At 40.3% G+C, this 23779-nt stretch overlaps 2 protein-coding genes across 3 annotated transcripts in view; one reads left to right on the top strand and one right to left on the bottom strand.

The window, feature by feature from the left end:
* Positions 1 to 10431: 10431 nt before the first annotated feature.
* On the bottom strand, positions 10432 to 18589 carry cdc42ep3 (CDC42 effector protein (Rho GTPase binding) 3). The gene is made up of 2 exons (XM_061790689.1): positions 18378 to 18589; positions 10432 to 12142 (listed from the first exon to the last, which is right to left on the bottom strand). The coding sequence occupies exon 2, from the start codon at positions 11969 to 11971 to the stop codon at positions 10901 to 10903; it is 1071 nt and encodes a 356-aa protein (XP_061646673.1). The 5' UTR covers positions 11972 to 12142; positions 18378 to 18589; the 3' UTR covers positions 10432 to 10900.
* The window catches only part of LOC133486070 (regulator of microtubule dynamics protein 2), a 62974-nt gene continuing 57638 nt past the window's right edge, over positions 18444 to 23779 (top strand). For both annotated transcript variants that reach the window (XR_009790904.1, XM_061790688.1), the window contains exon 1: positions 18444 to 18576. The gene's annotated coding sequence lies outside the window, so the exon portion shown is untranslated. The remainder of the gene's footprint in view (positions 18577 to 23779) is intronic.

Raw genomic sequence — 23779 nt, forward strand, 5'->3', positions numbered from 1 at the left:
ATTCGTTTTCTCTACAGTTTTTTTGGTTAACTGTCAAATTCTGAAATGGTAATAGAGTTTTTCCTGGGTGGCTTCAGATGTAGCATCATTTTATCGTTTTGCTGATTTGTGCTGATATTTAACCCAATGGATTGTATTCATCCATCCATCCATTTTCTGAACTGCTTATCCTCACTAGTGTCGCGGGCATGCTGGAGCCTTTCACAGCTCTCTTTGGGCGAGAGGCGGGGTACACCGTGAACTGGTCTCAAACCAATCGCAGATGGATTGTATTTATTCACTAAACTATCAAGAAAATTCATTGCATTTATCTGCTATTAGGAGTTCTGGAGCTGTCTGATTTGGGGGGTTTATGAGCTTGCAACCACAGCAAACAGAGTGCAAGTATTGTTGAGGTTCTTAAAGATGATTTCAGAAAAATGTTGCTATCCCTAGCTAGCCCTGAATAACTCTTGGTTAAAATTACAAAGACTTTGTTTGTAGAGGTCATAGTTAATTTGAAGTTTAGTTTCTCTCCACTGACGTACGTTCTGCTTTTCTACACTTTGATTTAGAGGTCTTTACCATCACTTAAAATTGAAATGTTCCAATTCAGTGTTCAGCCTCAACTCAACTGTGCAAGGCTGTATAAAAACTCCTCCAAACAACCATAAAGTAAAAGCCCACCGGCTGCTGTTTAGTATTGTTGGAGAAAGAACCTGTCCTGAATCTTCCTCCTGATGTGTTTGCATGGCTTGTTGGTGACAAAATATTAACGGAGAGTCTGGGGCACCAAGTTAGCCAGAGGGATCACACATGCCGGGGGAATAAGGAGATTCAGAGTGGGGGTCTTACCTTAAAAGGCAGAATCCTGAAGCCTGCTGTCCTTAACGGAAGGAATGTACTCCTCTGACCTGAATGCTTGACGTGCGCATAAACTCCATGTTTTACTGCAGTATTACAGGTACAACACCCCATCTGTAACATATGCAGCAGAAAAGTTCATTATGTTAGAAATTCATCATGCAAAACATACAGGTGGAAACAATGCAAAATATGTATAACAAGCTATTCACACACCAAAACACTGCTGTTGTAAAAATGAGGGTCCACAATTACAGTTTAGTTAAAAAAAATATTCTGTGCAAACAACTGTTAACTTTCTCGCATATTTTTTTTTGTTCATTTTCCAATTATAAAAAGAGAGTGTAATAGCATAAAATGCGGTCATGTACTATTTGTAGATATTTGGTAGATTAAACCTAAATAAATATGGACAGTCAGTCAGCGGAGGAAGGTAACAATAATAATAATAAAGGACATTTTGTGTGTTATACTAGTTATCTTTATGAAACAAATTATAATATGTTTTTGGGTCTGAAAATTAGTACATTGAGGAAAAATGTTTTGTAACGTAAAACAACATTATTTTTAAGTAAATATTTTATTTTTAAGTATTTCAATGAGTGTCCTATAAAAGTTTGAGAGATTACAGGAATAAAGATAAGGGGTCCACTTTGTCTCGGAGCAACCAGCACTGTGTTGGTGCGGGCACTTACACACATTCATTAGTTAGGTTAATTAGAGACTGTTAATTATGTAGTAGACACTTTGACTAGATGTCTGTCGCTATGAGCCCTAGGCTGTGTTACAAATAAGAAATAATTGTTCCTGCCCCTTGACAACAGAGATTGGAGTGTTCAGGCCTGCTGTTATTTTGTATGTCGATGCAAAGTCAATTTGATGTTAGCAACCAATATAACCAATACAGTTTTTTTGGTTACCACTGAGCGATATCATGCAAGTATATGAAGCCCAACACCCACAGCCAAATATTTTAGCAGGAATGTGAGGTTCCATCACATATAATCACCCAGGACCCTCGTCACGACAAATGTAAAAATATAAGCGTCAGGCTTCCAGTCCGTTGTCACCAAAATGTGGAATCCCCTTCCTATTGAGCTCAGAGCTGCCTCTTCAGTGGACATGTTTAAAAAAGTTTAGAGTTGAACCAAGCTCATTGTCGTGTTTTGTCTAGATTTACATTAAATATGTTTGAAGGTAAGTGACTAAAGGTAAAGGTACATTTTGTTTTTTCAATATACCCTGTCCTTTTTTTCCAGATAAAATAAACCTTTAAAGCACCCTTATTCCACTTTCTTACTCCTTTTAACCTGACCAATTACTACCAGCATAGCGTGCAACTGGCCATCAAACTACAGTATGCCCACAACTTGAAAAAAATCCATCTTCCCTGAATTGTAATATGTTTTGTGTTATTTGAGCGAGAGCGGTTACAGTAACCGGCACAACAGCGTTAGGGCCGTCAGCCTCACAATTGCCAGCTCCACGTCGCGGGATCAGGACAAGGAGGGGGGGAAAAAAAGTAATAATCCAAGGGTACCAGTGTGCGTTGCGTTACTATGGCACCTTATGGTTCACCTTTCGGCGGCCAAAGAAGTATGTTGTCCCGCTGAATTTTCAATGAGGGAAAATTGTCCCGGCGGCACGGCTTATGGTCATTATGGTTATTATTAATATTATTATTCTATTAAATTATTAATTATTATTATTACATTCTCCCGTCCCCGCTTAGAAGGTACTATGTATTTGATTGACATCTGAAAGTTCCGGGGAGGCGGGGATTTCAGAGCATTCACTGACATGCCCACAGCGTCTGCAAGCTGAAAGAATGTCTCAGTTCTTGACCATTGTGAAGCCTGATTTCACAGACTTTGCGTTTGTTTTGTATTCATTCATTCATTCATTGTCATGCTTGTTAACAAGACTCTTGTCTGATGTGTCAAAACATTTCTTTTGGTCTGTTTGGTTGTACTTTAAAACACATATTTTTTGGCATGGCATTTTTAGGCGGTAAGACTAAATAGTTTTGAGTGTTTTTATTTGTATTCGCTTTTGTTTTCTTTGATTTTTTCCCCCCATGTATTAACTGTAAAATAATTATGTAAATCACCTCCTCTCTGTGAAAAATGCTATATAAATTCAATCTTACTTGCTTACTTACTTACCGACTTATAACAACCTGCTGGTTCCAGTTGACCAGACACTGAGAAGAACATAGCTACTAAATTCACACAAATATTAGTGCAATTTTCCAAATGCAAAAATAGGTATATAGTTTGAAGCTGCATTTTGAAATTAATATTCACAGGTCAGGTTCTAAGTCATGAATTCATGATGACGAAACGCAGAACCTTTATAGAGTGAGTTTGTAAACTCAAGCACTGTGAATATCTTGAAAACATGCACATGTATAGAGTCAACCAGGATAAGTGGTTAAAGAAAATGGATGAATGATTTTAATTGGTTTTATTAATAATACATTTGAATGTAGTTTCACCGGTTAAGAAACAATTTAGCTAACATAGGCTGGAGAAAATATGTGGTGACAAGCATTGCAGCTTAAAGGGCAAAAGTAACATAAAATGCATGGATTTTTCATCAACACGTTTTTTGTTTTTTAGTTCACGAAAGAAGGGAATAACCTATAGAATGATTTTATACACTGTATACAGTATAAAAATGATGACTCTGATGCTGATAAATTGCACTTTCTTATGTTTCACATATTGATTGCAAATAGAACAATATAGTATCATAAATGTATGTAGTTATTCTTGAAGACAGGGAGGAACAATAGACTGATATTTGTCAGCAACCAGTGGTAGGTGTAATCAGGGGATCAGGGTATTGCACACCACTCAAAAAAAAAACAGATCACACACATGCAAGAGAGATGTCAACATGAAAGGGGCACGCAAACAGTGCTGCACCTCTTGAATTGGGGGGCGACGACGATGCCTTGCGCAAGAGCACCTCGACAGTAGCCAGGATGCAGACTAGCATCTCTTCAACAACTAATTGCCATTTTTACATTTTGTCCGCTGTGGGACTCAAACCGAGGTCCTGCGGCTCCAAAACTCAATTCCTTCCAGATGACCTACTGCCACCCCAATTTCAGAGCAATACACTACTTTCCTACCAACAAAGTAGAACATAGATCTAAGTTCTATTTTTATTTTTTTTTTGGGCATCAGCGACACTAATTATAGGAAAGGCATGCATCTGTCAATAGATGCCCCTCCCATGCATCCGCAATGACCTGACCGCATTACTGGATTCAAGGAGGTGACAGCAGTCAAGTCGTCTCATTAGAGTGACAGGGATGCTGTTGTTTACCCACCAGATCAAAAGATGTCACATGACGTCACCTAACATCTATACGGGGAGACAATCCCTGAGATCAGCATCACTCCTTCTGCATGGCATTGAAGGAATTCAGAGACGGCTGCTCGGAGGAAATGCAGCAAAGAGCAAATATATATAAATACAGTTCCTCCGATTGATGACTACAACATGGTGTGCTGCTGCTGCACTCCACTGGGGGCATGTGAAATGTGATTTATTTTATTTTATTTTTTTAAATAGAGGCATGCGGTTAAGTTTGCGTGAAGCTGCCGTAGAAGGCGTTCATATAACAAGCATTGATTGATGTGCAACCCTCCTGAGCTCAGTCCCAGTCACATTCTTCCTGAACTGGAATAAAAATGAAAAACTATGCATAATTTATGCATTGTGACATTTTCTTGTCCTGAGGACAAACGTAAGCACTCACCCCATTGTCTTTGAGCATCAATCCAGTATTCGTCACAATGTTGGCAGGAGGATTGCAAGATGAAAATAACATTGTAAATTGTGGCATAGGCAAATACTCTCTGTACAACATGTACACCTGCTCCTTCTGATAATAACATACAAAAGTATGATCAAAATTCTGCCTTGACAAAGATCATTTTACTCAATTAGATCTTAATGGATAGTGCAGGTGGACCTAATAAAATAGCTGATGAGTGTTTACTGTACCTGGCAGGTATAATCTACTGAACTGGGAAAAAAACACATTGGAGTTTGGAAAAGAAATTCAGCAATGAAGAATAACAAACTCAAGCTAATTAAATAACAATGTCTTTAGAGTGAGTTTAATATTAATATAACCAGCTCCTCGTTGACTTCGTATTTCAATAAAATGCAACCTCCCACTGTGTATTTAGACTCAACTTGCAGGGCACCATGGTTAAATGCGTCTGGGTTCTGTCACAAAGGTATTTTAGTGCCTCAGAGGTGACAGTGCCGTGTTTAGCTCTCGTCCCCGTTCCTACACAGCCCTCACGTGCTGAAGATACAAACCAAATTCTCTATGGTTACTGTCAGACAAACAGCAGTCAACAGTGCAGCGAGCCCAAGCTATCGCGCCAGACAAACGCCGTACTGTATGAGCCTACTTGCATCTGCACTGCATCAACTCTTACTCACCCTCTTTTTATTCAGCCCTGAGAAGGACCTCACTCTCAAAATCCCTCCTTTTGTTGTCTTTTGAAAGGGATCTCAAGACTGGCTCTGCTAATTCAGCAAATATCTAGAACACTTAAGTCCAAATTTCTTCCTGGGAATCCTTAAGTAAATTTCCCCCAGCATAAGTCTTCTAGTCAGGTTGCATGGTGTTTGCATTTAAATGTTGAGTATGCAGACTCTATCAACAATATCTGTCCAGCAAGCATGGGAATAATTTCACAATTCTGAGAAAAGCTTTGCATGAATAGGGGTGGACTTGAAAAATCAGCTATCAATATTTCATCTTGAATATTTTTTTTAATATATATAATGAGGAATATGGGTGACTGGTTAGCACATCTGCCTCACAGTTCTGAGGGCCGGGGTTCAAATCCCGGCATCACCTGTGTAGAGTTTGCATGTTCTCCCCGTGCCTGCGTGGGTTTTCTCCGGGTACTCCGGTTTCCTCCCACATCCCAAAAACATGCATGGTAGGTTGGCTGAATTCTCTAAATTGCCCATATAGGTGTGAATGTGAGTGTGAATTGTTGTTTGTTTATATGTGCCTTGCGATTGGGTGGAAACCAGTTCAGGGTGTAGCCCGCCTCTCGCCCGAAGATAGCTGGGATAGGCTCCGGTACGCCCCGCGACCTTTGTGAGGATAAGCAGTACAGAAAATGGATGGATGGTCAATGAGGAATTACATGGATCAATGCTCTAGTGTTGTCATAGTGGAGATGAAATTGTATCAAAATGTCATAACGTATCTTGCTCAAAGTCTGCTGGGATAAGCGATGTTTAATTGGTGCTAGAATTATGAGGGGGTCCTTGAAAAAATGTCTCCACTCAAAGGAGTCCCCAGCTGGACCCAGTTTGAGAATACATTTTCTAAACATTTAAATACTAATGGATAAAACAAAGCACTGCCAGGTTTTCATGAGGAAAATCTTTTAGGAGTAGTATTAATAATATCTAGAGAACTCAATAAATAAACAAACGTGCTCTTTGTAGCACAAACGTGCGCCTGAAACATTCTCGCTAGCCTTCTACTCATCTGCCATCCACCTGACAGAAAAACAACACACACAACTGTGGTGTCTCGTCCAACCACTAGGGGCACTACGGAAAGGGTGACTCGATTTGGGGCGTAGAAAACGAAACGAAGATGAAAAGAGACGACGAAGAAGAATGTAGCTTTGACAGTGCTAACGTCAACGTGTACTCACTGAAAAAAATAAATAAATAAAATCAAGCGAATTAAGAGGAATTACAAGCGTTATTCTCGGAAATTCAACACATACACACCTCCATATAAAGCGTGCCATGTTTAAATCCAGTGTGTTATTCCCCACTACCGATACAATTGCTTGATTACCTTTGAAAACAATTTAAATCGATATATTTACATCCGGAAGGCTAACTTGCCAAGCATAGATCAAGCCAGTTGGAACGTAGGAATATAAATGGATACATCGAATAATTAATATAATAATGAATGAATCGTTACACCACTATGTCTACATATTTTTTTCCTGCAAATGAACAATGATACTGCTGCTACTTTTCTATATATATTTTTTCAGACACATGTATTTCCCCCACATGGAGTAAATCAATGGAATACCGGTACTGTAGCGGTTGGCACGTCTGCTTTACAGAGATTTTGTTTGGATTTGCATGTCCATCGAAACTTTACACTACCGAAAATTCGAACTGCTCGGAAAGGTTTTTGTGTGTCCGCATGCGGTGTGAAACGCTGGAGCCAGCACAAGCAACGCCAAAATATCCACAGATTTAAACTGCTATATAAACATTTGGTCCAGTCACAGTACAGACAAAGAGTCTTAAAATACTGTATATTGCCATGGCTGTTTATTTATTTATTTCCTTTGTTTGTGGTTGTTTTTCCTCGTTGGTTTTTTCATACATACCCAAGATACTGCAGATACTAAGAATTATTTGTATTAGTGTAAATAGGAAAAGGATGCGTATATACCAATATTATCTTATTATCCATCCATCCATCCATTTTCCATACCGTTTATCCTCATTAGGGTTGTGGGTGTGCTGGAGCCTGTCCTCGCTGACTCTGGGCGAGAGGCGGGGTAAACCCTGAACTGGTCGCCAGCCAATCACAGGGCACATAGAAGCAGACAACCATTCGCACTCACATTCAAACCCACATGCACACCAATTTAGAGTTTTTTTTAATGAATCTACCATGCATGTTTGTGGGACGTGGGAGGCAACCGATGAAAACATGCAAACTCCACACAGGCGAGGCCCGATTTGAACTCTGGTCTTCAGAACTGTTAGGTAGATGTGCTAACCAGTCGTGCACCGTAGCGCCTTATTATTATTGTTATTGTTATTGTTATTATTATTATTATTATTATTATTATTATTATTATTATTATTATTATTATTGTTATTATTATTATTATTATTATATTACTATAGTGTTATTCATGTTGTTGTTCATCGTAAGAGCTATATAGAATCATAAGGAAGTCGAAAGACGAAATTGTCCATATGGTTGAATGGGATTATGACTGATTGTTTGTCTATATGTGACCTGTGAATAGATTGCACCCCGCCTTTCCCAAGTAGTCAGCTGAGATAGGCTCAAGTTGCCTACAACCCTGATGAGGAAAAGCGGTATCGAAAATGAATGCATGTTGACATGCCCGTGTTTCTCAAAATCAGTAGACTTTGACTCATATTGTTTTGTGACTGTTAGTTTGTGTATGTGAATGTGTCTTTACAATATTCAAAAAAATTTTTGTGTGTAGTGTACATCAGGGACTTGTCACTCCAGCACACCCATTACCCAATTGAGGATAAACGGTATAGAGAATGGATGAATTAATACACAGAAAGTAAGAAAGACGTTTCATCAGTGTTTTGTTGACAAATTATTGATCCAGGAAATATCTTGGCCATTCTTTCGTTACATGGAGCCATAGACGGCACTCACTTTGTCTGAGCTTATTTGAGAAGAACATGTGGTACGGTGATGATTGAAACATAACTTTTAAAATCCATAAAAACACCTTAATCTGACTGTGTTAGATTTTCTGAAAACTGAATTGACACCCAGACTATTTGATTGGAAACCAAATTCCTCTAGCACAAAGGTGTCAAACATGCGGCCCGGGGACCAGACCTGGCCCACCATCATCATTTTATGTGGCCCACGAAAGCAAATCATGTGTGTCAGCTTAATGTTTTTTTGCTAAAATACCATATTGCAAATTGTCTTCACTTTTAATAACGTTGAGATATTGCATCCATGTTTGTTTTGTTTCCAATCCCCCTTTCAAAATAAACTGTATAATAGTTGGAACAAACAACTTTTTATTGGCTTCTGATTACAAAAGTAGTTGTCCATAAATTTTTTTGTGTATATGTAATAATATGAGGCGATTATACATTTATATGGATTCACTTCACAGTCACAACAGCCCTGCGATGGGAACCATAACTATGATGTGGTCCGTGTGTGCATGTACAGTATACACTTCCATTGAGAGCAGGTAAATAAAAGAGGGACTTTATGCCACATTTTGTGTCTTTGCTGTCTCCATTCATTGCCAATGTGCAGGGAAACATCTTATTAAATGTTCCCCTCTTAACAGTCATTCACAGTTCAGCTCTACATGAGGGACTCCTTCACTAACGCCTCCATGAGAAAAACAGTGTGCACACTATGCACCTCTGTTCTAAGACTTGAGTGGAAATATTTGCTGTATGCTTTCTTTGGCTCTGGTGGCCCTTGGCCTGCAGCTTATTCATCTGTGAAGTGACAACTTCACCTCAGACCGGGAAACTTAGGCACTGGATCTGTGGTGTGCTTGACAAACAGTAAATACAGTGTTTTTATTTGTGGAAGGTAATTCATTGGTTGGAAAATGTCAGGGTCACAGGTAATAGTGACGTGCTTGTCTCCTGACATACTCTTTGACTAATGTGTAAAAGCTGCAGTCACTTCCTTGATTTAAGTTAAATTGGGGGGAAATTATACTAACATTTAATGTCTAAATGAAGTCTTTATTGACTCAAATGAAGTACACAAGGATTATTTTGTTGCTAGACACTACAAGCAGTTAGTCACAGTTTCCTATCCTCTGTTGAAATGTGAAAATAGCCCATTATTGTTGAATAAACAGGCATAAAACAGGGACACGGTGTTCAGAGTCAAACGTCAAATATTTGTACTGGATTTCATAAAACACTGGTATTTCCTGGAAGTTTGTGTCCAAAGATCTCTGGCATCCCCGCAGAAATTCTTCTGAAATGTTACACAACACACTACAGAGTTGTGGTGATGGCTTCTTTTTGAAACCAAAGGCAGCTTCCTTGGGGTCCATCTGAAGAAGGCTGTCATCAAGTCAGTGATGTACCATTGCCGGTGTAAAAATAGTAATTACATTGACAGCAAAGGTTTTCATTCCTCAAGCATGAAAGTTTTATGCCTGCTCAAACGTTTTTGCACTAATGCTGGGATTTTCCAATGACTTCGCCTGTGGTCTGTGATGACGTCTGCTTCTATAACAGATTCAGATACCTTTAGTGTACTGATTGTAGTTGTTATGGAAACATGTCTTTATTGTGCGTGGACCAAAGGAAAGGATGCATTTATCGCTCAGCACTGAACAAAATTAGCTTTTTAGGTTGTATTTGTGTTATTTACTACCCCCATGGCTCTACATTTTGCTGATGGATGGTGTGACTAGACCAAGCATTGAAACAGCTGATTTATGTCTGGTCCAGGGCACTTGTGCTCTGTGGCTGGAATGCAGAGAATGTCAAAGACCCCTCCTCTGCATGTCCCCTCTATGCGCAAACAAATGGTGCAGGCGCTTGCTGAAGACCCACCGGTGCTCCCACTGCAGGGCAAGGAGGCAGAATGTAAGGAATGTTAGAGGACAGAAAATAAATCCATTCTGTCCTTTCAGTCAATCTCTGCTTCTTTCCCAACTCAGTATGTTTCTAATTTTCCTTGTACGAGTCTTGTTTTTCAATTTCTAATTTGTATTCTACTTTTCACCCTCGTAGTTGTGGTGTATTCTCAAATATGCATCAATAAAGGGGGCATGATCAGACAAAACAATTTTATTTTGTGTTACAATTCAAAAACACAATATGCATAATTTTCTGTCATAAAAAAGGCAGCTCAATGAAGAGACAAAATCAAATAGTGCTTTGTTAAACCCACTAAAAACAAACAACAGTGTTTGACACTCAAATCTGAAAAACACTGAGTATTGCATGGAAGAACTATGTAGAATATATTTAAAAAAAATCTGAAGATAAAAGGCACAATACTGTAACTTAGTATTACATGCATATGAACATGCCAGCATGGCCAAGAAGAAGAAGAAGAAGAAGAAGAAGAAGAAGAAGAAAAAGAGAACACTCCACAGAAGCCAGAATAGTTATATGTTTTGATAATGAAAACATAGGCAGCTCTGTCCAACGTAGCTCAAATAGTCTTTTGTCTCCTCCTAGCTAGAGGTTGTTCATTTGATCATTCCCTTTCTCCTCCGAGGGCCTCCCTCAGTGCAACTCAAGGCCTGCTTTTCACTGCAGGTTTATCCATTATGTTAAGGACATCATCCAGGATGGATGGGCCCAGATCAAGTTCAAGGGAGAGCAGTGACCCTGTAATTCGGGTGAGGGACTCCTGTGATGTGCTTTTCTCTTTGGAAAACTCAAAGTCAAAATCACTGATGCGGCCCTCCTCCACCCCACTGTCTCTGTCTACCCACTCTCCATTGCACTTGGAGACCTCCGGCTTTAATTCCAGGTTGATGTCGTTGTGAAAATGTCCTAAGCCATTGCTCTTGTCATTGAGACAACTGCTGTCATTGTAAATTTTGGTCTTGTAGTCCTCTTTTGCATAACTTTCAGAGCTGTCGCTGCTTGTATTGCTGTGAAGGCTTCCATTAGCTTTGTAGCTGTTGTTGCTATGACCGCTGATGTAATACGTAGATTTCTTCTCAATCCTGCTCTCTTTTTTGTTTGCTATGTTTTCCTTGATAAGTGCTTTAGAGTTGGGCTTTTTCATGTTCTCCAGGAGATCCAGAATGACGTCAGGCTTTGAGTGGATGTCTCTAGAGGGAGGTGAGGGCTTGCTACTGAAGTTGTCCATTGAGTGCAACAAAGCATCCATCTGCAGGATCTCTACATCCTCAATACTGTCAGGGTTTACTGGGGATGTGGGCCCCATTATGTCTCCCAGTGGCTCTCGAGGCATGGAGAATACAGTAGAGGAGATCAGTGGTAGGGTAAGTGCCTGACAGCCACCAATGGTCGGGAGGGAGATGGCATTCTTGAGAACGGGAGATGGGGTCTCCGCAAAGGAGGCATCGCCTGTACTGTTTGCTCGCAGAAACTCACTTTGGACTCCATACTGGGGTTGGAAATCTCCCTTCCCAGGTAAGAGCTCATACTTCCCTTGGAGGAAGGACATATCTCCAAAGGCATCCCTCTCTCCACCTCGGCCAATATGAATGGTGTGCCGAAAATCGCCAAGTGGTGGACTGATCATGTCTGGTGACAAAATATCGCGCAGCCGACATTTTTTCCCTTTCTTACTGTTGGTGGGTTTCAGGTATATGGGTGCTTTTGCTGGCATGGCTGCAACGTTGGGGCTCAGATAATAGTAGTAGTTGCTCTATAATTTCTGGATTTCAGGTCCCCAAGGAGAATGTTGAGTTACATTGTCAGTTTTACGTTGTCCATGCAGGTATCATAAGTCTTCCAACAGGTGTAGCAGAGTTCACGGGACTTCAGTGAACACTGTTGTCTGAAATCACAGACAAGAAAGAGAATGTCAGCATTTTTTGTCAGTTGTGAACGAATTTCTGACAATTTCAGGTTTCTTATAGAACTTGTTGCTACTTATACACAGCGTTTTAAAGTCTCTCAATGTTATATTTAATACAGAGAAAGCATTAAATAGCTAGATCATTTGCATACATTAACCATCTAGTATTGCTTTGTAGCAATTTTCTTTTTATGTGTCTGTCTGATGTTCTAGTCACTGATGTGTAGTGGTACACTCGCCTGACTTTGCTGCAGGCAGCGTGGGTTCAGTTCCCACTCAGTGACGGTGTGAATGTGAGTGCGAATGGTTGTCCGTGTCTATATGTGCCCTGCGACTGACTGGCGACCAGTTCAAGGTATAGTCCGCCTTTCGCCCGAAGTCAGCTGGGATAGGCTCCAGCGTCCCGCGACCCTAACCAGGACAAGCGGTGTTGAAAATGAATGGAAATGGATGGATGGATGGATGGATGGATGGATGAATGGATGTCTGATGTTCTTTTCCTGTACACTATGTTCAGGGGCACAAAAAGTTAAGAAATCACGAATATGTTGATCTATTATATTTGTTGAACATTACAGACAGTAATAATAACAATAACAACGTATAATCAAAGAAATATACTTGGGATCCTGAAAGAAAGAATAATCATGTCATTGCTCAACTTGAATCTACTGATCTTAAAACCCTGAAGAACAGAGGAGGATGAGTCTGCTTCTCTTTTCACGTGAGCCTCCTTTGGTCTACACCATTGTGGATGTGCTAATGTGGAACAGCTGGCCCACAGATTGGGAGAGGGGTAGTAAATGGGGACTTTAATAGGATCAGTGGAGGGCACCCTGCTTTAGGGAAAGCGCCACTGCGCATGCACGCACAAGATGGACCAGAGCTGAGAAAAAAGGTTAAAGGGTTTAAGGGGGATTGGCGAGAGCCATATAATAAGGGCAAGTGAATTTTAAGAAAGAAGATGATGCAGATTGTGAAGTGATTTGGCTTTGATAAGCACAAGATTGACTTTAAATAAAAAGGCGCAAAGCCCATCAGAATCAGTAAACAATATTAAGGGGTACTAAAGTTGATGAAGGTACTGATTGCTTTCTGCCCTCTTGAGTCTTTTCCATTACAAACAAACCAGAGAATGTCACCACAAGCTTGGTGTGGAATGAACTGTGTCAAAGGGCTCAGAGCACATTTGGTTTGGCCGATAGATTGAGACATTGTTAAGATGAAACACTGGAGCAGAGAAAGGGGCACATTCTATCTCTAGCTCTTGCTCTCTTTGCGTGCATGTGTGCATGTGATGAGTGGCAATACGGAGAGCTTGCCCATTTATAGACATTTACTTATGAGGTCTGTCAGCAGTGACCATCTGACAGTACATCACTGAAAACAGGTATAGTCCAACAGAAACAAAACACAAGGTAATGAAAAAAAAACATCCACATTCCTGCTGCATTGCACGCCACAGACATGCTGCATCAACCTTTCAAAGACACTTTAAGTAGACCATGTTTATTCAGCATAGACATTAGTGTGGAGCCAGCAAGACCGTCTCTCGCTGGGACTCAAAACGTCTTGGCTTCCAGTGTTTCCTAGAAGTGCTGTTGAAAGTGTGCCTATCATGTACAAGGTACGAAGTTTGCTCTTTGGGGAAGACCATTTTGACTCAACGCTTTACCAAGCAGGGGCTATACTGTGGAGAGTCAAAACAAAAACGCTAAGTGTGGTGAACAACAAATCTGTGCTCAATGGTTTCTGTGTCTTGGAGTGCTTGTGTGATATGCATGACTGCACTTGTGACTGATAGCGGTTTTGAATGTACGCCATGTGTGAGAAGTAGCGTGCGTTTGTTTCTCCATAGTTACAAAGCAAAAAAGAAGAGGGAGGCACAAGAGGACAGAGGCATTGTTTAATGAAGAGGTGAGCATGATCCGTAACTTGTTCAGTAAATACTTTCCTTGAAGATTTTCTTTCTCCTTCTCACCCACCCACCATCCCTGTTCATTCTCTGCTGTGTAAACACATAAAGATAATCGGGCTGTTGTCTCGATTTTTTCCCTTCCAGACCTAGGACATCAAACACCAGATTACATGATTACCCTTTAAGATTATCCTGTGGTCTGAGGTGTGTTGACAATGAATTTGTCCCGATAATAGGGTCTGAAACAGTGTTGCCACAGTTAGCCTGAAAAAAGTAACTTAGTTACTTTACCGATTGCTTGATTTCAAATTTAACTAAATTAGAAAAAAGTAACTTTTTAGTTACTTTTAGCAGCTGCCAAGTGGCAGTAATATCACTTATCCACAGTACAAAAAAAAAGCATTAGCTCAACCGTACCCATTACTTGGTAATGTACGCCACACAAGTTACAGAATCATGTCATCAACATGAAGCAATATCTTAAATATTAGCGTACTTGAAGCCACATTAAATCAGCAACTTAGTGCAGACTTGACATGCCAACAAAATACAGTAAGTTCCTAAATGTAAACAAGCACACCATTCTCAGTACACGGCTGATTGTGTTCCATGAAAGCAACAGCGTGCGTGTGCATGCCTTTGTGCGTGCGTCTATGTAAATGTGAAAGTGAGTGACACACACACACCATTGCTCCCACCACAGTAATTTTGATGCGAAGAACGAGAAAAAGTTTTTTCTTACTACGTGACGTCAGCCGTGCAGCGCATTCAAACAGGTCACAGCCAAAGTTGAGAGTTCTCTCACTTCCCAATCGCTATTTGTTGGAAAAAAGGGTGCGTTCTGTTTGAATCACCAGCTACAAATTACTGTTTGGTGAGAGACATTGATGATGCAAAAGTAACTATTGATGGATTGAAGTAACTGTAGTTTAATTACTCTCCCGGGAAAAGTAACGCATTACTTGGCTCGTTACTCAAAATGGCGGATTTTTTGAGTAACACGTTACTCAAAAAACCTGTTACTTTGTAACGCGTTACTGGCATCACTGGTCTGAAACAGGTTGGGACCGTCAATCTTAAAAGTTAAACATGTTCAATATTTACAACCAAAAATCTTCGTGTGTGCGGGGAAAGCTGACGACCCCCGAGTCATAACTCCGCGGATTGTGACTATGTTCCTGCCTTTCTGGAAAAAAAGGTTCCTTACAGGCATTTCCATCCTTTTGGCAAAGTCCACCATCAGTCCCTCTACGTTCCTTTCCTGAACACCAAACTTACCCATCACTTCTTCATCACTCCATGTATCCTTCACCAACATGTCCATCTCTCTCTGACTGGTATGCACTGAACATTTCCATCTAGCTCCTTCCAGAATGTCTCTTTCTAGTTTCTAGTTTACATTTTAAATGTGGGGCATAAATCACTAATTACATTCTGTATAACACCTTTGATTTCATGTTTCAGCAATAACAAAACATCAATGATGTCATCGATTAATCGACTTCAACTCTAATTTCATTGTGTTATAGTCGACTGAAAAATCTTTAGTCGTTCAACCCCTACTCTTGGTGTATTATATTGCCAAAGATAAGCAGGAACTTAGAAAAAGCAAGCAGACATTAATTGAGACATTTTTTTCTTGATATACAGTATAGCCGAGGTTGATATTTTGTGCCCTAACATTTTAATGTATATCTCAAAGCGCAACTGCGCCTCAATCCTTTCCAACCCTGACAGCTCAGTGCAGTTCAAGCCCAGGAGGCTAAACAAATGCTACAATCCAAAAACGTCTGTCTGTGGGCTAACTCTGGTTGTATGTTTCTCTCCATTCTGTATTCTCTCCATTCTCCTTCTGCAAGGTTTCAATCGTTAGCTTTTAAACTTAACTAGCCTGCAAAGAGCCCTGACCTCAACCCCAGCAAACACCTGTGAGATGAAATAGTAAAGCCATGCATTCCACTTCAACAGCAGAGACTTCCCACCTCACAAATGTTTAACACAAATTTTGTCTTTCTGGAATACCAGAAGCTGTATCGGGGGAACCAACTCCCTATGTTCTCCCTGTTTTTGTTGTGTAATGAGCAGGTGTACCACTAACTTAGTAACTTTACAGCATACCTATGGATTATTGGTTAACCAGATGAAATAGCAAAATGCTTTGGCTTGCATGGACCTAACATGGTACTCTCACAGGGAGAGCATCCCTTGTGCATCCCAGCCAAGGTCAACATTTGTGGCCTGTAAGAAGTCAGCTGGTGTTGTGTGGTGAAAGCCAGAGGCTCTGACCTTCACATCAGACATCCTGCTGGTAGCTCACTTTGGCTTATACGGCAAACATGAGAGGAATTCCTGAGGCCACACGCAATGTAATGGGAAAACAATCATGCTGCTTTTGGCTACTGCTGCCAATACACACCACACTTCAGTGTGGTGAGGTTAAACTGAACTCCCTGGAGATGATTCACACATTCAGAGAATCTCAAGAATCATAGCAATGCTCGTCGGGCTCGTTCGGGGTGAACGATTGGCTTAACGACAACAGATCATGGTACACAGAACTGGTAAAAATTTGCATATCAAATTAATCTAAATTATAAATCACTGCTGTCTTATTTTAGAGCAGGGAATCTCAAAGTGTGTTACCACGAGTGGAATACGAAAAAAATCACTGCCTAAGTAGGGTTCAGTTGTGTTTAACATTTTAGTATAATACTTAAGAAGTGTTTGTATTTAAAAGTTTTATTTAGTTACATTATTTTTTTTTTGCAATACATTTTAATGAAATCATATTTTTAAAGAAAAGGTTTTTATTTTCCTATATTTAAGTGAAAATTGTGCATAATGTGCAGTAAAAGTGGATTACAAGAATATTAACTCTACTTTTAGGAATAAAACCTGTCTAATGTTTTACACTTAGGCCTACTATGCTCCTGTATTTTATTGTAAGCTTGGGAAGCTTAGTATATTTTTTAATGTGGTACTTGGTGTAAAATACTCTGAAAAGGCACAAAGCCAAGCCCAGATTTGCACCCTGCTTTTAGCACTTGTTCCTACAGGGCTAGCGTGGCAGGTGTCGACCAGTCCGAGCCAAGCAGCGCCGCCACAATAGAATGCGGTCACGGTTTTCACTTATAGCTCTAGGGAAGTGGGGATATGATGGCCCCCTTCCTAAATATACTTGCCTGAGCATTCATCCAGCATGATAAACCACAGTGTCATTGGGTCAGCAACAGCTATCTGTGTGGGCATGGAGTCATCTGGAGCTGCTCCAGCCTCTTTAAATACTGAGCTTTGCTTCATCAGTCCCTGCACAGGGACTTAGTTATTAGTGTCAGGGCAGCATAAGGAGCAAGGTGTTGAAAGATTTTGGCATCTGGCATTCAACGTGTGGCTCGTGATTTGTGTGGGCATTCGGGGGGCAAGTCACGTGCAATACAAATGGGTCAGTGTATTATTAGTGGTGGAACCCTATGACAACATTGCATATTCCTGGTGGCACCACATCGAGCAAGAAGAGCAGCTGTTCAAAATGTGATCTGCATGTGACTTCCTGATTTGTCCAAAATAGAAGTTATGCACCCACTAAATATTCCTCTTGAAGATAGGATTGAGGTGCTGACACTGTATTTGTCTTGTTTAAAATGGATCTTGTTTGACATTTATGGTTAATTATCAGCATAAAAAGACCAGTTTAAATGACTGCCTTTGGTTTGATGCCTTTGAAAGGTTGAAAGAGCTCCTTCTCCCTCAAGTGAAAATGGTAGCCTTAGAGTAGTAGTCTGCAGTGTTTGTTTCATAAAAAGGCTCAATTATAGGCAAAGGGGCATGGTGGCAATCTGAATAGCAGGGTGAAGTATTTTTTACCACCTGCATCTTGTCAGCAATATCCTTGGCGTGTGATGAGCAGGCAACCCAAATCAAAGCACACAAAACGTGAAAAGAATTCCCACACGCACTGGTTAAAAATGCGTTATTTCTCTCCATTTGCCTGTTGAATATCACCAAACCAGTGTGTGTAGATTTATAGTGCTTGTATTTATTGTAGATGTACATGCCTTTATATGTGTAGCTGGACTACTCTTGAGGGAGCATATCATGTTGCTCTTGGCAGTCAAGTGTCTGACTTCAAGAACCTGCTTTAAACTGCTTGCTTGCATGCATTCATACGTGTCAAGTCAGCAATCTGCTTGAGAGATTTGTTGAAACATACACCTACAGCCTGCACACCCCAACTACATGATGACATTCAGCAGTTCAAATCATAGCTTGAAAGAAAATACTTTTGTGCTCACTCACCTTCTCAGTAAAGCTTGATCCTCCCCTGGTAGAGTGCTCTAATCGCGCTTCTGTTTGTGTGCGTGTTCAGTGGCTTCTCTTATGTCTTCTTGCTACTGCCTTGCCTCCGGTCTCTGCCTCGGCGCTGCACTTATTTCAACTGGGACGTAGGCCGGACAGCTGTTTTTGAATTGCTCTTCGGCTCCTATTCCTCTCTGAAGTAAGTCAAGTCTCCTCCTATATCTCCCTCACCCCATCCTCCCTCCTCTTCCTCTCTCACTCGTCTCATCACCCCCCCCTTTCTCTCTCTCGCTCTCTCTCGCTCTCTCTCAATCTCTCTTGCCCTCTCTCTCTCTCTCACCCTCTCTCTCTTTCTGTCTCTCTCTCTCTCTTTTTTTTCTCTCTCACCTGTGCATGTCTGTTGTCTCTCTCCTATCCACTCCTCTGTTTTACTTTATTGCTTCCTTGTGACATATTGGAGCTGCAGTAATCACAAGCCTTAGCTCTGCAACCAGAAGCGTGTGGATGTCTGGCTACCTCATTTTGTCTGTCTGACCGCTCACATCTGATAAGAGCTATTTAGCGGGCAGCCTGCAGACATTTGACTGGACCGGACATTTCTTAGCGTCTTTATCCTTATCTGTCTGTCGCATGCCTTCTTTCCACAAACACCACCTCCCACTTTCTGTTAGAATCCAGTATTTGGCTGAATATACTATATACATTCCTTGCACGGAAGCCTTTTCCTTGAAAGTTTCAGCAGGCTGATGCGACACTGTGAGTGGACTAATTGCTGCAGAACACTGCAGCAATGCAGTATCTGCAGAGGGCATGTAGGTCATAGGACAGTGCTTAAGCCAAATAAAATACACCTGCTGTTTTCTTGCCACATGCATCGAAGTAAAGAACAATATTAATCTGTGTCTAATTTAAACCCTCAATCATAAAATCTCAACACCTTACTAACCAGTGTATCTCACAGATAATGTCACAAGCTTCAGTGCTGAGTACCCCAATGAGCCATTTTTTTTGCTTTGTAAAGTGGTGTGCAGCAGCTGAGACTGGACTATAAATATCAAGGGACATCTACTGCGTCTGTACAAACCCGTAAACTAAAACGCCCCAAAATTGAAATCTGACTAGCAGTTAAAACTGAGCTTTTTTTCCGTTTGTTTTGTTTTGGTTTTTTTTACATTGCAAAGGCACAATTTTCGATTTGATTTCTTTTTCATTAGACTGTACAAGTGTACCTAATAATTTGGCGAGTGGTGCAAATGTACCTGAGAGATGGGTGAATACATGTACTCGCAAGTACTCACATGTACTTGAACAATAATGCTTCAAAGTCTTACACATGATGAAGTACATCCTTATGCAAACACACTCACTCACCTCCCCGGTGATAGATTTGATCATTCTTTTCCTCCCCACTCTATCTTCTATATTACACTTCGCAAAGTCTAATATGAATGACAATGAGACACCCACTATAAAACCTTTGCAGGCCTTGTGACAGACAAGAGTTGTGAATGAAACCCTTTACTGCGGAGTTGCTATTCCTCCCCCGAAATGATGTCATCGTAGTACCCATGGCCAGCACATGATCTGTAGGTGGAACACTCAACACTGCCTTCTCATTCAAACCATTTTACGGTACCATCAAAACCGATAACTCTCGATCACTCTTTTTTCAAATGTTTTGTTTGTTTGTTTCTCAGGCCTAATACCAAAACAGTTCAAAATCGAGTTCAAAGTAGAAAATTGATTGCATGTTGCAGTTGCATGAAATTATTTTTACGTCCCCCAAAAATAAAAATAATTAAAAGATCAATGGGGCGACATGGTGCCTGACTGGTTAGCACATCTGCTTCACAGTTCTGATGACCCAGGTTAGAATCCAGCTTCACCTGTGTGGAGTTTGCATGTGTGCGTGGGTTTTCTCCGGGTAATCCGGTTTCCTCCCACGTCCCAAAAACATGCATGGTAGGTTCATTTTAGACTTTAAATTGCCTGTAGGTGTAAACGTGAGTGCGAATGGTCGTTTGTCTATATGTGCCCTGCGATTGACTGGCGACCAGTTCAGGTTGTACCTCGCCTCTCGCCCAGAGTTAGCTGAGATAGGCGCCAGCACGGCCGCGACTCGAGTGAGGATAAGCGGTACGGAAAATGGACGGATGGAAAAGATCAATGGGCTTCATCTTCCTCTTTCTCCCTCTCGTAGTGTGTTTCGCCAAATTTGTTGTTGTAACAAACATTGGAAGTGTCTACTCAAGGTGCATTAAAAGCAAAAAACTACAGATTTTGTGGCATCATACAAATCTAATATTGATTTCATCTTGGTGATATATATTGTATATTATCAGTAGACCATGTGATCTTAGAATTGGTGTCATGTTATTACACTCCAAGTTAGAATTTTCTTTCTTATCTTTTGGCTGGAAACACAATGAATGATGATAAAAAAAATACTAAAACCATAAAAAAAAGTTTAGCATTTTTAAAACTATTCCTATGCCTGACAATTTTGAGAATACAGAAACTTTTGCAGCATTGTAAAAGATCCCGATAACTTCAGCTATAAATTTAGAACATTGGATATGCATGCATTGAGAAATCATTTTGACATAAATTAATATCTCTTAAAACAACTTCCCAGTGGCTTGTTACAGCCTTATCATTTCCAACTACAACAAACCAATTCAACACATAATCAACATCACATTAACTCTAAGGTTTGCCAGGGTATGAACATTCATCTATTTTTTGGTATTATCATTTTTTTTTTTTTTTGTACTACTTATTTTGTCCATGGTCACAGGGACCTGGGGCCTATCTAAGTGAAAGGTGGGGTACACCGTTGACTGCCATAACACCATGAACCATCCATCCATCCATTTTCTGAGCCGCTTCTCCTCACTAGGGTCGCGGGCGTGCTGGAGCCTATCCCAGCTGTCATCAGGCAGGAGGCAGAACCAATAAACACAAAAGAATCTCTTCAAATTATAATAATTGATGATTACTAATAAGTCAGTCAGTCCAGACTCCATTGATTGAGGACACTTATTGGCAAGTACACAAAAAAACTGCATGTTTACATTATGTTGCGTAGGCTAGTAGCAACTAGCATGCTAGCAACAATGCTAAACAAGCTAATTATGTGTTTTTGGAAGGCATTTGACTCACATATCCCTCTAGTTCAAGAGAATTCAACAATGAAGCTCTCTGTGAGGCTTAATGTCTAAATTGTTCCGCTGAAGTCATTTCTCCACACAACATACTGACTCAGGTCGAATAAGTCTATGGAAGTATGTAACTAAACAAAATATTCTTGTTTTTCTTTCAGTCACTAAGGTGAACTGAAAAGGTATGGCAATTAATGTGGTTGATGACACGGTAACAGATTTAATTTGAATCATGTTAACGCCTGCCTCAGTTGACACATCAGCCCACGACACCCTTCCTCCTCCAGTTGCTACCATACTCGTTCACACCCATTACGGAGCAAGCTTCATCAGTATCCCTTCCTGTCTGAGGGAAGCCATGTGGGTGAGGTGTGGCGTTTTCTCAGATTGGAAGTGGGGGGAAAAAAGGCTGTTGTTGGCTTTCCAATGTCAGATATTTGGAGGTATGTCCGGTCTTATTGTTAGGCGATAGTAAGTCATTTATCACATGAAGTACTGACAGACGGACAGACAAATATAATATATACAGTTTTGGTGCTTTGGCGGGAGCTATTTACTAGGCCAAGTTTGGATACTGTAATATCATCTCATAAATTATAATGTTTAAAGGTAAGAGTTCTTTTCCAAAGGGAGTTACTTTGAAATGATAAAAAAATATATCTCTTGCATTAGTGACACACTTCCCCATACTGCTTCATGAATGGGAGGCTCACTGCATTTGTCAACATGTACGTACTGTATGCTATTGTAAAACTTGATGCCACATGCCGACAGTTTTGTCTGTAACTGCTCCATTTATGTTTTTATCAAGACGTTCTCCTTTTCTCATTAATGTTAGCATGCTCTGAGAATTTTGATACGGAGAGCATTGGACAGAGCCTGAGTGGATGAGTTGCCGTGTGGAGAGGATGACACTGTGGAAAGTCTAAACACCGTCTTTCTCTGTGGCTATATCCTAAAATGTATATATGTGTGTTGTGTGTGTTCATGGGAGTCATTGCAGTAGACCACACGCAGCAAAGTTACCGCTTTCATTTGAGTGTCTATTTTGGAAACTAGGAACTTGGCCAAAGGTGAAAATGTGGAGTTCAATGGAAAGAACATTTTCATTCATGGTAATTATTTTCCAGGCAAACTTACTCAGCTAGATGGTTTGCTATACATTTTGAAATATTTTTTTAAGTACAGACCTTCATTAGCATGATACACTTTTGACAAATTCAACAAACCCATCCAACTATTTTCAATACTGCTTATTTTATTCAGGGTCACAGGAAAGCTGTCAAATCTCTCTCTATGTAAATTCCTGGCGAACACAAATCAGGTGAACTAATCCATTTAGCTATTTTTGACTGCAGAGCTATGTCATTTCATCAGTCTCTGTTTCCAATGGCAACCTTTATACTGTAGGGCAGGGCAGGTATGCCTTGATAGAAATATACATATTGCGTAGTGTTACTGCACCCTAAGGGCGTGTAGGTGTTTTTTCCAGGACCTTGTCCAATGAAGACTGAAAACACTTAACAATTGACAATATGCAAGTACTGTTTGTTCCCCTCTCAAAGAGTAAATGTATGTATTTATTTAGTCTTCATCATGTATTGACTGAGTTGGTTGTTGGACATTATGCAACAGCTCAAATTTAATAATACAGATTACCACTTGGAATGCCTGACACATCACAGTGTGATGATAGTGTAATAGAACACTTAGGGATTTTTTTTTTTTTTCAAAATCCTGCTGGAAAAAAACCCCCCTCACTTATCTACAATTAAGATGCCCAACCACATTTAGGCCGTCAATGTCTGTCATGCATCCTTAGAAAGATAAATGAGAGTCAAGTGACACATAACTTGGTAGCTTTCCCACTAGAATTTTGGTCCATGTGCTTCAGGCAACTGCGCAGCAATCAACATGTGGTTGTGGCCATTTTCAACAGCCTACATCCTGCTCAATCCCCAACCAAAGTGTTATTATGTCCTTGAGAATTAGCAGACCACCTTGCTCGCCTATATCACAGATGGGCTGACCACAGTAGAAACCCATCTTGCCTCACCCTGACCACCTGGAGGCATGCAACTGAATTTTTCTACACATTATCTTTCAGCATTTTATCATTAATTTTGCATTTCTATAATATACGTAAATATCCATAATGTGTAATTTATTTCTATTGAAAATTGGAAAAATTAAAACTATTTAACAGACAATAACAGACAATTAGTGACAGTCCTGTAGTTT

The sequence above is a fragment of the Phyllopteryx taeniolatus genome, chromosome 11 (assembly GCF_024500385.1).
Source record: "Phyllopteryx taeniolatus isolate TA_2022b chromosome 11, UOR_Ptae_1.2, whole genome shotgun sequence".
NCBI classification, from domain to species: Eukaryota; Metazoa; Chordata; class Actinopteri; order Syngnathiformes; family Syngnathidae; genus Phyllopteryx; species Phyllopteryx taeniolatus.

Bases quoted from the DNA above. Each gene is read 5' to 3' on its own strand.
- cdc42ep3 (XM_061790689.1), bottom strand. From the start codon at position 11,971: ATGCCAGCAAAAGCACCCATATACCTGAAACCCACCAACAGTAAGAAA.